This window comes from Acromyrmex echinatior, chromosome 11 (assembly GCF_024713525.1).
Source record: "Acromyrmex echinatior isolate Ae372 chromosome 11, ASM2471352v2, whole genome shotgun sequence".
Taxonomy (NCBI): domain Eukaryota; kingdom Metazoa; phylum Arthropoda; class Insecta; order Hymenoptera; family Formicidae; genus Acromyrmex; species Acromyrmex echinatior.
Window position 1 is genome coordinate 10,908,205 of NC_141862.1, and position 13,094 is coordinate 10,921,298.

Genomic DNA, 13,094 nt, shown 5'->3' on the forward strand with positions numbered 1-13,094 from the left:
CTTTCTGGTAATGAGATCGAATGTCCTGTTTTTTCCAATCATATTTTTCGCGCGAAAAGTAACGTGGTTGGTAGCTCTGATCAGCTATAATCCTGCCCGCTGTCACAATGCAAACATGGCGATGATGGTGTCCGTTTAAAGAGCAGCGACGCATTTTCATTCCCTTTTTGACTACGACGAATCTTTAATTGCCACTGGTGACGACGAGGAACGCAATGGGCAATGCTGATACAAAGCTGAACTTTCGAAAGGCTGTGGTGCAATTAACGTCGAAAACTCAGGTACAGACATTCGCTTGTTTACTTGACGAATAACATATGATCGGTGGTAGACCGACATAAGTATAATTTCTCGACGAAAAATCTTGGCAATCGCTGAGTCTCTGTGATGAATCCAGAATATCTGCATTTTTTATTTTATATATACATAATGTCAATGTGTTAAGTAAAAAAAAAGGATTAACATATCATGTAAATTATTATGTAAAACTTGCTGATAGAGATTATTGAAACATGATAATACAAGCTATTTTAAGATTTGTCGAATTGCTACAACAATGACTGCTATAATAAATAAATTGTTGTGAAAATTGTGTATATATAATAATAAAAATTAGATTTTCACTCTGCACATATGTCAATATACTTTGTTTTACCTAGAGACCTTAAATAACAAAGTCTGATCACGAGATGAACAAACTTTTGATTGATTCATTGTTTTTATCACTTTCAGTAAGTTAGAATAAGAAAGTATAAATCAGAATGAAATGGCATATAAAAAGAGACAGTATATATATCCTTCTTCTTGCTTTATTCTTACTCATACTTTATTATAGAATCTCTAATTTTATCATATTAAAATTTTTGATTCATAATCAGTTGTTAAATTAGAAGAAATGTATGTTATATACTGAATGATGAAGATTAGTGAATCTACCAAAATTTCAAATTATCATTACCATGTTCTATATAAATTTTATTTTTGCAATTGTACCAACAGGTGATCGATGCATCGGATGATATATTCTGGGATCAATTTTGGTCTGAGAATGTGACCAATGTTCAGGATATTTTTACCCTGATTCCGGCTCCAGAGATTCGTGTATTGAGAGAAGAGGCACCTTCCAATTTAGCCACATTATGCTACAAGGCGGTCGAGAAGTTAGTCAAGGCGGTGGATAGCAGCTGTAGAACTCAACGGGAGCATCAGATTGTTTTGAACTGCTGTCGCTTGCTGACACGCTTGTTACCTTACATATTTGAGGATCCCGATTGGAAAGGCTTCTTTTGGTCCAGTTTACCTGGCAAAGATGACGAAGAGAGCTTACCATTGGCACATTCTTTGTTGAACGCGCTTTGTGTAAGAGATATATTTAAAGCAGATAATGACATATTAAATGTTTACATATTATGTTTTCATAATTTTGTTATTATAATCTAAAATGTATGTGTTTAAGTTATTATTACTAGTAATAAAATTATATTATTTAATAATTAATTAGATGTTTAATATTTTATATAAAATATGAGAATATATGTTATAGTAGTGTAGAATGTATATGTATAGTCTGTAAAGTAATTAATCTTAAATCTATTTCTATTTTAGGATCTATTGTTTTGTCCTGATTTTACCGTAGCTGCAAATAGAAAATCCGGTCCGGTGAGTCTCCGTTAGATATCGGAGTTTTGATAGTATTAGAAGTACGGAATGTGTTATGCCTCGTAATGTCTTTACAGGACAAAGCCGATGAGTTGCAGTCGATAGACAGCTGTGAATATATATGGGAAGCGGGAGTAGGCTTCGCATATTCGCCACCCAGATATCCCATTCTAGATTCCAACCGCACGGAATTGTTGAAGCTCTTGTTGACATGCTTCAGCGAAACCATGTACAATCCGCCGATGGATCTATCAATCACGCCGAACAGATGGATTGAACATTTGACTAGTAGTGAAAATAGGTAATTATTTTAGTACAACCGTACATAATGTATATATTTTATACTTGTTATATTATTTGTACCTTTGTATACAAGTTCTTCAATCATGGAATACCTTATGTGTACAATATATTTAAATACATCTTATATGTATAATATATTTAAATAGTACACTAAAATAATCCAACAATTACATAGGATATTTATATGTCATCATATTTTTTATTTAATTTGTAATTACATGCGATTGTTCACAGACACGCTTTACCTATGTTTACATCGCTTTTAAACACGGTATGCGCATACGATCCTGTCGGATATGGAGTGCCATACAATCATTTGCTGTTCACCGATTCCTTAGAGCCGCTGGTCGATGTCGCGTTGCAAATCTTGATTGTAACTTTAGATCATGACACTACTGGTGGAATACCGATGGAAGAGGGAGCAGTCGGAGATAATTTGTTTATTAATTATTTGAGTCGAATTCATCGCGATGAAGGTAACATTTTTAATATTTAATTTTATATATTTTTGTATAATTAGATTTTATTTAAAGTTTTGTTAAAGCAATATATGTTTAAAATTAAATAAGGAGTAAAATTAAAATTTTTTTTCTTAGATTCTGAAGTTTATATTATTTTTGGTTAATTAAATGTCAATTTATAGATAAAAAATAAATACATAGAAAGATGAAGAAATAAGTATTATATATAGAAATAGACTGAAATGTATGTTTTTGTTTCCACAGATTTCCAATTTGTCCTAAAGGGTATCACTAGACTGTTGAATAATCCATTAATGCAAACGTATCTGCCGAACTCGACCAAAAAAGTGCATTTTCATCAAGAGCTGCTAGTTTTCTTCTGGAAGATGTGTGATTACAACAAGAAGTTTTTATATTATGTGCTAAAAAGCTCGGACGTTCTTGAAGTTCTCGTACCGATTCTTTATCACTTAAATGACTCGCGTGCTGACCAATGTAAGTTTTTATTTCTTTGTTTTTAATCTTACTCATTTATATTATATTTATATCATACTACTTTAATTCAACATTTAATTACACATATGGTAATTGACGATTTCTTTAGGAGACATACGTAATTTAAAATATCTCAGAATTTGATTGAAGAAGTAATACATTGAAATTATATTTTTAATTATATTTTTAATTAAGTAGATTATATATTATATGTATATATTTAGCTTTTCCATATTTTTAGCACGAGTTGGTTTAATGCACATCGGTGTATTTATTTTACTTCTCTTGAGTGGAGAACGCAATTTCGGAGTGAGGTTGAATAAACCCTATACAGCTACAGTGCCTATGGATATTCCCGTTTTTACAGGTGTAATAATTATATTTACCGTTTTTAAGAATCACAGAAGATTATTTTAAATATATTAATTTAAAAACGTAATATTTGATTGCAGATTTGTATTTTTGATTGTAAAGTCAATTATTAAAATCATTAATTATTAAATTATCAATATTAAAATGATAATAATTTTATTTCAGGAACGCATGCTGATCTCTTAGTCACTGTATTTCATAAAATCATCACGACCGGTCATCAAAGACTGCAACCGCTATTCGATTGTCTACTAACGATTCTAGTCAATGTGTCGCCGTATCTTAAAACACTGTCTATGGTGGCTAGCACAAAACTGCTACATTTGTTGGAGGCATTTAGTACACCGTGGTTCCTTTTCTCAGCACCCACTAATCACCATTTGGTATTCTTTTTGCTCGAGATCTTTAACAATATTATTCAGGTAATGCGCTCACAAAATGCACGATTAAATGTGCATCCATATAATCACACAACATATAATCTATTTTTCTCATTATACAAGATGTTTAAAAGTGTAAAAAAAGTGTAATTTATATAGCATTATCATTCGCAAATTTTGTGTGAAAAAGAATTAATCTTTCCTTTATTAATTTTATAATTTATTTCTATATATTTTCTAATAGATTTGCTTTATTAAAACTAATGGGAAGAAAAATATTTTTGCATGTTTTGGAATAGAAATTATTTGAATGTTTAGTTATTAATTTGCTACATGCATAGTTTAGGAATGTGGTTTTTATACTATTATTATATTATAAATAAATAATATAAATATTATATTATAAATAAATAATATAAATTTAGATCTACCATTTATTTTCGATTTTCAGTATCAATTTGATGGAAATAGCAACTTAGTTTATACTATAATACGCAAACGACAAGTATTCCACGCTCTCGCGAATTTGCCCAGTGATTGCAATACGATCGCGAAGTCTCTTAGTAAAAGGCAGCGTCGTCACATGCCTGCAAGTACGTCCAACGAGAATGTCAGCGAAGCCGCGATGGAAGGGTCGCATCCCGCGCAACCTGCTGAACCCGGCACTTTGAAGGCATCCTTGTTGGAGACTCCCGGTGAATCTTCTTCTATATGTAGATTAACAATTAAGTTCATAGATCTAAATTTAAGAATATATAACAATATTATTGGATAGAAATTCAAATTTAAAAATAATATAAATTTGTTAAACTAACAGGTATTGAGAACATGACGGAAAAAGAATCTGCGCATCCACTGAGTCCATCAGTCAGTATTGACATTAATAAATTGATTACTAATCATTCGGAGAGAGAGAGCAAGACGGAAGATATCGCGGAAGAATCAATGAACGTGACCAAGAATTCCGTGGTACCGGTAAGGAACAGAGATATGAAATTGTTTATTCTTAATTGAAATCTTAATTGAAAAAAATCCATTGACGTTCAATAGTAACAAAGACCGATATATGAACATTTGATTAATAAATCCAATCAATAATGACAATCGTAATTCATTCGCTGTCTCCAGAAGGGTGGCATTCGTGTGGCTGAGCAAACGAGTAACAACAATGTCAATAACGTTAATCAGTGGGTACCGTCTAGCGATTGGGTGTATCAGTGGAAGAGCAAACTTCCTCTGCAAACCATCATGCGATTACTGCAAGTCCTCGTTCCACAGGTTGAGAAAATCTGCATCGACAAGTGAGCGAGCATTCTTATTTATAAATAATAAGCATAGGTCGATCAAAGAATGTTGTCGCGCTTAAAATTCCGCTAGAGAATTTCGTATACATAACAACACTTATCATTTTCATATTTATATGTTCTCTTTTATTAATCTTAAGGGGGCTGACAGACGAGAGCGAAATCCTGAAGTTTCTGCAACATGGTACCCTTGTCGGATTACTGCCAGTGCCGCATCCTATTCTCATCAGGCGGTATCAGGCTAACCCCGGCACGACCGCGTGGTTTCGCACGTATATGTGGGGTGTTATATATTTGAGAAATGTCGAACCACCCATATGGTACGATACAGACGTCAAGCTGTTCGAGATCCAGAGGGTTTAGATAATCGTCAAAAGGTTCGTTATAGTTCGCGCTTGAAATACTGTTTTATTGGCAGTGCGCAAGAAGATGAGTCATCGAACTCGTTATTGTGTGTATAATCATTCCTGAACATTAAGTAAAATTGAAGGATTCAGTGTGACGCTTTCGTAAGAACTCGAGAATAGTTTTTTCCGTTTTAAAATAAATGTCAAAATATATCAATAAAATATATCGATTAAAATCAACATGTATAATTATAAGAGCTTCAAATTTCTCTGAAATCTTATAAAAACGTGTTAAATCATTAGAATCCTTCATTGAAATTTAATTGATTCCTTGTCTCTTCAGCTTAATTACAAAGATCTAGTGAAATTGATTCTCTTAAGTTTAAATTTCGTTGATAGTTGTCGCCATTCTTTCAAGTCAAATCAAATTTTAATAATCAAGAAAGAGGCAGGAATCAATTAAACATCGGTTAATTTTGACCAATGTTTATGGAAATATAATGAGACACGACGAACGCATCAAGTCACACGCTTTGTCTCTAATTACTTTTTACATGGCGAGAGCCTTCAAAGTACTTTCATCTTGATGTAACATACATGTACTGTATACAAGATTGTAAACGTCGTTTACAATCGGTATCAGTGATTTATTATTATTATTATTATTATTATTATTATTATTATTATTATTATTATTATTATTATTGTATCCCGAAGACTGTAATCTCATTTGTATCATAGTAATATATACTATCAGTGGAAAAGATTATATATATATATATATATATATACATATATATATATATATATATAATATATGTATCGTCGATCTTAAGGAAGTCTATTAATTAAACAAATTTAATAGACGACAAGAAGAGTCGACTATAAATAAAAAATTATATTTTAAACTTTACTCATTCATTTCTTCGCGTTTTTATATTTATATACAATTTTACTGTCATCAATCATAATTTATATTTTACAGTTTTACGATTGGTATTATTAATATTTATCCTTTTAACATAATTATATATCGTATAATTTTTTCAAAAAAATATTCGATAATTGTTTCATTAAGACCGGCGATATCGTAGAATGATTATCAGAATTAGAGAATTCATCTTTCGCGATATGTAGCTGCGCTTTTCAAAAAGATTTTGTCCGCTTTTGCATCTAAATGTTGTATACTTCGCGTATAGCTGTAAACTAAATTAATATATTTGAATGCTTATTTATATTTGTAGCAACCATTTCACACTTTCGCGAAAAGTACTGGATCAGAGTTATTATGTAACTTTTTCCCTAGGGCGAAAACGTGAAAAGTAAAAATTGTATGCATATGTGTACATTATTATTATTATTATTTATTGTGTATTGAGAAATTACAAAGTATACACAAATGGTGAGGCACCAGCAGAACTACTGCTATTAAACCTCCCAGAAAACGAAACGAATCACAAATTATGAATTACAGAGAAATGAGACAATACTTGAAAGCGTCTTGCTTAATAAACCACGCGATAGATGATGCCCGACCAGAAAATAAAAAAATAGAAGATAAGAATGCTTAAAGTATAAATGCAAGAAGGTATAATAAGAAAATGCAGCCATATATGTATATGCATACATAAAAATTTTCACTTTTCTGTTTTATAAAAAAAAGTTACATGATCGATACTCTGTACGATAAGAATTTCTGGGTCCGCTTTTATTGCACTTACTATAACATCACGCCTTTCTTTTTTCCGTCTTACGAAATTTATTTTTTTAAAGTGTAAATAAGAACGGACTTAATGAACATGCTTTTTACGAACGAAATGACGTGCGCAACGCAAATCGATCGCGATTTTTTTAAATTGTGACATGATATAAGGAAAACAGACCTTAGGTCCTTGTGCTCTTCTTCGATTGCACTGTTAGACTTTCTATAATTCAAAATAAAATAAATGTATACACTCAGGCCTTAACAGAAAAAAAGAAATTTAAAAAAGTATAGAAGCAAAATTCATATTCTGTAATTTTATTTTTCGCTTTTCATAATACTTTTTAAACAAATCGATAATTTCGTCATATAGAAACAGAAATATCCAGATAATTTGTGATAGATCTCTTTGACTATATGATAAATTTTTAAAAAAGGGAATTTGAATTTTGCTTTTGTATTTTTGAAATAAAAACAAAATTGTAAGTGCAGTTAGAAATGACGATGAGTTTTGTACATCACAGTACATTTGCGACTTATAGTTACGAAGAACATCCAAACAGGATCTCACACCATGTATTATATATGTAGCTGTTCTTAAATATACAGAGTTATGACATAAACGATTATTTACATTTGTGTGTACACTCTTTCTTTCTCTCCCTTTCTCTCGCTCTCACTTTGCATTCATGGAAAAAGAAATACAAAATCGTGTTATATTTCGCACGAAAACTCGTCGTTTGATAGTTCCGTATTACTTGTAACTATCGTAAAACGCCGTATGCGCGTGCTTCTATGTCGCATGAAGCACGCAATATATATCGTATATATGATATTCGGTAACGAGCGTGTTTGGTGGACAGAACGTTACATCTATTTGATAACAGAAACTGTACGCCAAACGCGGTTACCACCTTATCTTAAGTGACGATCATGCATACGTTTTGCAAATTTGACACCCAGATTCAAATTCATGAGTTCATTTTTTTTATATGCCTCTGCGTGTATATATATATATATGTACAGACATCCATATATACATACATATATGTATGAGTAGATGTGTGTGTAACAAGAGTTACCTTTGTATATCGTTCTATAAGATCATGAAGACAATTAAGTAATCGAACATAATTGAGTGAATTCTTGGAATTATATATATCGAAGAATCGCGTCCGAATGTGAGCGATCGCCTCGCGGAAGTCCTAACTGGAAGAATAAATGAATGGATCGACCAAGTCCAGCAACGCGCTGCTAAACCTAAGTTAAATATATCACATAGTTGCATATAGTAAAGTATAAAAAGATTAGAATATAATATATTTTACCCGACCAAACGGAAATTCATTGGCGGAGCGCGGCTCTCTTGATAATGCCCACTAAAAAATATCGCCGCGTGAATCTTTTCTTTCCCCGAATCAGATCCCCGATGTGTTATCGATGTGTCATCATCATTGCGCTCTTATCACAGACGTCAATGTTGCTTAAACCTAGAGAAATTGATTTGTGCTGCCTTACGTAGCGGACATAAACATGTCAAAGGAAGAATTCTTAGACAAGCGTCCTAGTTCGATTTTACGCCGCGTCGACGATTTCATCGCATGACCTTGTCATAAGAGGGTGGCGGCGCCTCGTCCGAAGGTGCAAGTGGCGGCTGTGATGGCGGTGGTATCAGGATAGCGATGTGATAAGGCGGTGGAGGCGGCTGCCTCACCGTCGTCGTCGGCACTGTCGCCGTCGCTCTACTGACAATGCTGTCGCCGATGCTGGACGCGTTTGTCAGGGCAACGATATGATCCTCCTGCATACGAGCATTATGTTCTGACCGACTATTGTGATGGTAATTTCTTTCATGAGTGTACTTGCAGAAGATCGAGTATAAACAAGCGGACAGCAGAAATATCAGTAGCCCGCAAAATACGAGTATCTCCAGGCCAGGCCCCTGTTAGCACGAAAATAAGAATCAATTAGAAAGTATAAAGTAAGAAAATAAGAAACTAGTAAGAAGATCACAAAACAGTGGCAGTTCTTTAGAGATGCAGAATTTTGAGATAAAATCTAGAAATAAGAATTCTTTCTAAGTACAAATACGCTTACCCGATAACCAAAGTAGAATTTAGCAGCCGCTACAAAAACTGTTGCTAGAGCAAAGGTAGACCAAATCCCACAGCGCAATCGGAAGCCGGCCAACTCAGCCTGCCGTAATTCAAAGACACTTCCTGTCAGTAGGCTTCTATTCCGTTCTGTACCATTCACGCCGGTCGTATTAGACAGAATTAGTTGATTGTTGCTAGCGTCGGTGACATTGCTGCAAACAATGCGTTAAGCCAAAAACGATTTAATACCGCCATAGTATCTTTGTACTAAACTCACAAAGCTGCAAATCGAGGGCGAATCATTTATAAGTAATCTTTCTGCTGATAGATATGTATAAGTGAGTCACCCTGTATATAGGAAGAGCATGTTCCTCTCAGAATGTCTCCTTTGTCTTAGTGTAGACCTTTTTGTGTTTTCATTAATTACTTGGGGATGTTGTTCAGCTGAGCGAGTTGGACGGCGCTGAGCGATGACGAACCGTGATGATGGTTCTCGTTGTTATGGATTCGCGCAGACGTCGTCGAACGAGCGAAGCTCCGGCAGGAATTATTGACATTACTAGGTCCGGCTGGAGATGCGTTTCCTGCTGCGAGGTTACCTGCGAGGCCCTGGAATTGATGCACAGCACTCACCATTTGCCTATGTTGGCCGCTGCGCCGACATTGGCCTGCAAAAATAATTGATAAATAAAATGACAAAAAATAAAATAACGATAAGAAAAATAAAAAGAATAGATATTGAAATTTTCCCTCATATAATGTTGTTAATTCTTTCATTCGTTTATCAGATTTATCTTTAATTAATTTTACAGAATTATCTGAAGAAATAATTTCTAAATTTTATTCTGAATTTCATATAACAAAGATAAAGATATTCTAAATTTTGGATATATAAAATATTGATAAATTTAATATATGCATAAGACACAAGTAGAATTGTAATATACAATTTTCATATCCTTTATCTTTTGCTCGTATTTTGCTAATACTGGATTCATATCGTTATACTTTGATACACTTACTGTGTGATTTGGGCATAGGTGTGGCGGGATATCGGCCGCCGAACCTGCCCGGCGGTTTGTTGAGCCAGAAGTGCATCAGGGAGTCACTGCAGCGGATTCAGAGATCCATTGTTAACTAATGAAGATAGCATTTTTAGTTTTTGGCTATAAATCATAGCCTGTGTCTCAGTAAATACTCATGGTCTTGTTGTATATCTTTATGAAAAATCAAGGAATAAACTGATGCACAAAGAAACGCGGCAGAAATATAATTTAAAATATACATATCTTTACTCCAATTAAAATTCATTCATCTCCTTTTATATTAACAAGATTTTAAAAGACGCCATAAAAATCTATAAATTCTTTAGCAACTCTCAGAAAACTTTCTATCAAATAAAAACAAATTTTGACAGACTTTCCTTTATCTCTTTTTATGCGCAATTTTTATCAGCAAATTTTCAATCAATGTTTTTTATCAAAATAATCAATAAATCTTTTTCTCATATACAATCTATGGGAGTCAAACTTTAGAAAGTATCACTACTTACTCTACAATGATTTCTCGTTGACGTAAGAATTATGCACGATTCTTCTTGAAAATTTCCTTCAACTTGCAACTCTCCTGCTCGTCGGGGTCGATCCCAGATCCCACTGATCATATATTTCGAATAGATGCGTTCTATCAGTTTTTGATGTATATTACTCATTGTCTGTTATAAACTTATTGTCGTCAATGACACTGGTAAAGTTCATCTTCTACCTTAAAGGTGCATTGTTCTACCATAAAGATGCTTTATAATGTTCTGAAAAGAGCACCATGTATTTAACAGTTAAATAGATAAGATAATTGGTGTCTCATAGTGAACGTGAAAAATGTAAATACAGCTACGCAATAAAAAAGAATGGAATTAATGACTCTAAAAAAATAGATATCTTAAACGCTTATATTTTATGTATTTAAAGATAATTAAATATGTTATGAATATTATAAATATTTATGTAAAAATCATTACAAAAATAGAAAATAAAATCGAGTCTTTTTCAATTGTATTTTTTTCATTCTTTAAAGTAAACAAACATGCGAAAGTACAGTCAAGAAAACTGATGGAAACGCTCATTTAATTTATTAAAAACAATAGAAAAAGATACAAAACGAGAAAAAAGGGGCTACAAGCCAAAAAATTATTCAATTACATAGTTAATGTAGAATAAGTAACACAAGTATTGAAATATAAGTAAACAAAAATAATTATAGTTTAGTTAAGATTTAATATAATGTGTTAGAGCAATAAATAAACACGTTTCAATCGCAATTGGATCATTATCAATGTTAAAAACATATAGAATATTATAAACAGTTCTGTTTTTATTGCTTCTGTAACCTCTTGAATATCCACTTTTCTAACAGCATATAAAAAAAATAAAATGTCATCGAGTGCTCTTTAGTTCGTTTTTTCACTTTATGTATACAACCACACGGTAAATATATAACATAATAGTACAGTGTGAAAAAAAAATTAGTTTAAAGGGAGCCAGCTGTTCCAATAGAGCGATCTGAAGTAAAGGGAATCCTACAGCGACTGTGTCAGAAAAGTGCAGAAAGTGCAGGGAAAAAGGCGCAGAGAATAAACCCTAACTGGTATTGCTCGATTCGTTTCCTTTTCAGCTGCTTTCAGAACATGTCACACTCTTTCAGATCTGAGTCCAATTGGGCTATTGCGTTGTTTCTTGCTATACATAAAGCTGCTTTTCCATGCGAACATTCATTATTGATGCGTTGATGCGTCCTGTGTGCAACAGGCTTACCTCCTGCCTGTTTGAGACAGCTCTCGGACAAGGAAATTTATAAATGCAAACTAATAGAGTAAAGAGTAGAACATGTTGGTCCTCTCAAGGAGTCAGCTGAAACTGCTAAGAGGCGTCTGCGACATTCACTTATCCTCCGTGTTTATTCACTAACGTATCACGGGCGACCTTAACGTTCATGGATCGAGCCTCGTTCATTGAATATCGGCGTGACCGGTGTAATGCAATTGACAAGAAATAAGTACTAAGATCCAATATTCTCACGTTATTTCCGCACTTTTATGTTCTCGTCCTGCCGAAGTTGCGCATTATCCTCGCGCCTCGGTTATCACTCTTTTTTCCTCACCCTTCTCTTCTACAAACAAACGCACAGTCTTTTCAAGGAGCAATATTTCTCGCCTCGCGGCGTCTCTAGCGAGGAGCAAAAAGATCAATGAAACTGATGATGAAAGTCATAGACTACGATAGACGCGCGTTGATAACAAATAATCACAGACATCTATCTTCACGCAAATCGTCGTCGTTCGCCATTGCTTCACTAGTGACGACGCGCGAAGTACGACGTGAAGTTGTGCGCGAGACGCGCTAAATCGTCGCCGATTCGAGACGATGGTAACAATTGGCGTGACCAATCAAATCGGCCTTTTGCTCTAATCTTATCTGGAAATAGTCCTGTTTTATAAATATTTTCTAAAGGCTGACAATTTATAATCGGTTCTTATCAACGATATCTAGGGTTAGATAAATAAATGTTTTTTTTTAATTAACTAAATTAAGTTAAAGTTAATGGTTTATAAAATTAAAATAGTTAAGTTAAAAGTTGAATAAACAAAAAAGCTAACTCAGTTAAAGTTATGAGATTGAAGTTAAGATTATTATGTTAAAATTGAATTAACTCAAGTTAAATAAAAAGTTAATTTTGAAAAATATTAATTTTATTAAACTAGAGTATCTAAAAATGTGTCTTAAAATTAGATTAGTCTAAATAACAAAACAATATAGATTAGATAAATTTAATATTTTACTTAGAAATTATATGAAATAACAAAAAAATAAAAAATTTCTTGTACAATAAAAACTGATTTTTAATATTTTTAGGTACTTTTGTATTTTGATATTTATATTATAAAAGAAAAATAAACAGCTGTAAGTTCCCTTGTTAATG

General features: G+C 33.0%; 2 protein-coding genes across 5 annotated transcripts; one reads left to right on the plus strand and one right to left on the minus strand.

Moving 5' to 3' along the window:
• Nucleotides 1-31: 31 nt before the first annotated feature.
• On the plus strand, nucleotides 32-7,658 carry LOC105148424 (protein HID1). The gene is made up of 12 exons (XM_011060142.2): nucleotides 32-281; nucleotides 1,000-1,359; nucleotides 1,606-1,659; nucleotides 1,737-1,960; nucleotides 2,197-2,438; nucleotides 2,688-2,918; nucleotides 3,160-3,285; nucleotides 3,456-3,712; nucleotides 4,122-4,365; nucleotides 4,488-4,645; nucleotides 4,799-4,971; nucleotides 5,115-7,658. Exons 1-12 carry the CDS (start codon nucleotides 216-218, stop codon nucleotides 5,335-5,337), a joined length of 2,358 nt encoding a protein of 785 aa, XP_011058444.2. The 5' UTR covers nucleotides 32-215; the 3' UTR covers nucleotides 5,338-7,658.
• Nucleotides 7,057-12,749, minus strand: LOC105148423 (hypothetical protein). Of its 4 annotated transcripts, none has more exons than XM_011060140.2 (6): nucleotides 11,761-12,749; nucleotides 10,672-10,926; nucleotides 10,142-10,227; nucleotides 9,547-9,787; nucleotides 9,121-9,331; nucleotides 7,057-8,965 (listed from the first exon to the last, which is right to left on the minus strand). In XM_011060140.2, the coding sequence occupies exons 3-6, from the start codon at nucleotides 10,215-10,217 to the stop codon at nucleotides 8,618-8,620; spliced, it is 876 nt and encodes a 291-aa protein (XP_011058442.1). In that variant the 5' UTR covers nucleotides 10,218-10,227; nucleotides 10,672-10,926; nucleotides 11,761-12,749; the 3' UTR covers nucleotides 7,057-8,617. The 4 variants fall into 4 exon arrangements, with proteins under 4 accessions (XP_011058442.1, XP_011058441.1, XP_011058439.1 ...); XM_011060139.2 differs by having other exon boundaries at nucleotides 10,142-10,256; nucleotides 11,930-12,744; XM_011060137.2 differs by having other exon boundaries at nucleotides 10,142-10,256; nucleotides 11,761-12,744.
• Between the last annotated feature and the right edge of the window lie 345 nt (nucleotides 12,750-13,094).

Coding starts and splice junctions, on each gene's coding strand:
- LOC105148424 (XM_011060142.2), top strand. CDS start 216: ATGGGCAATGCTGATACAAAGCTGAACTTTCGAAAGGCTGTGGTGCAA. Junction 4,366..4,487: donor ATCCTTGTTGGAGACTCCCG/GTGAATCTTCTT, acceptor TTAAACTAACAG/GTATTGAGAACATGACGGAA. Junction 4,972..5,114: donor GAGAAAATCTGCATCGACAA/GTGAGCGAGCAT, acceptor ATTAATCTTAAG/GGGGCTGACAGACGAGAGCG.
- LOC105148423 (XM_011060140.2), bottom strand. CDS start 10,217: ATGCACTTCTGGCTCAACAAACCGCCGGGCAGGTTCGGCGGCCGATAT. Junction 9,788..10,141: donor ACCTATGCCCAAATCACACA/GTAAGTGTATCA, acceptor TTATTTTTGCAG/GCCAATGTCGGCGCAGCGGC. Junction 9,332..9,546: donor CAGCTGAACAACATCCCCAA/GTAATTAATGAA, acceptor CATTGTTTGCAG/CAATGTCACCGACGCTAGCA.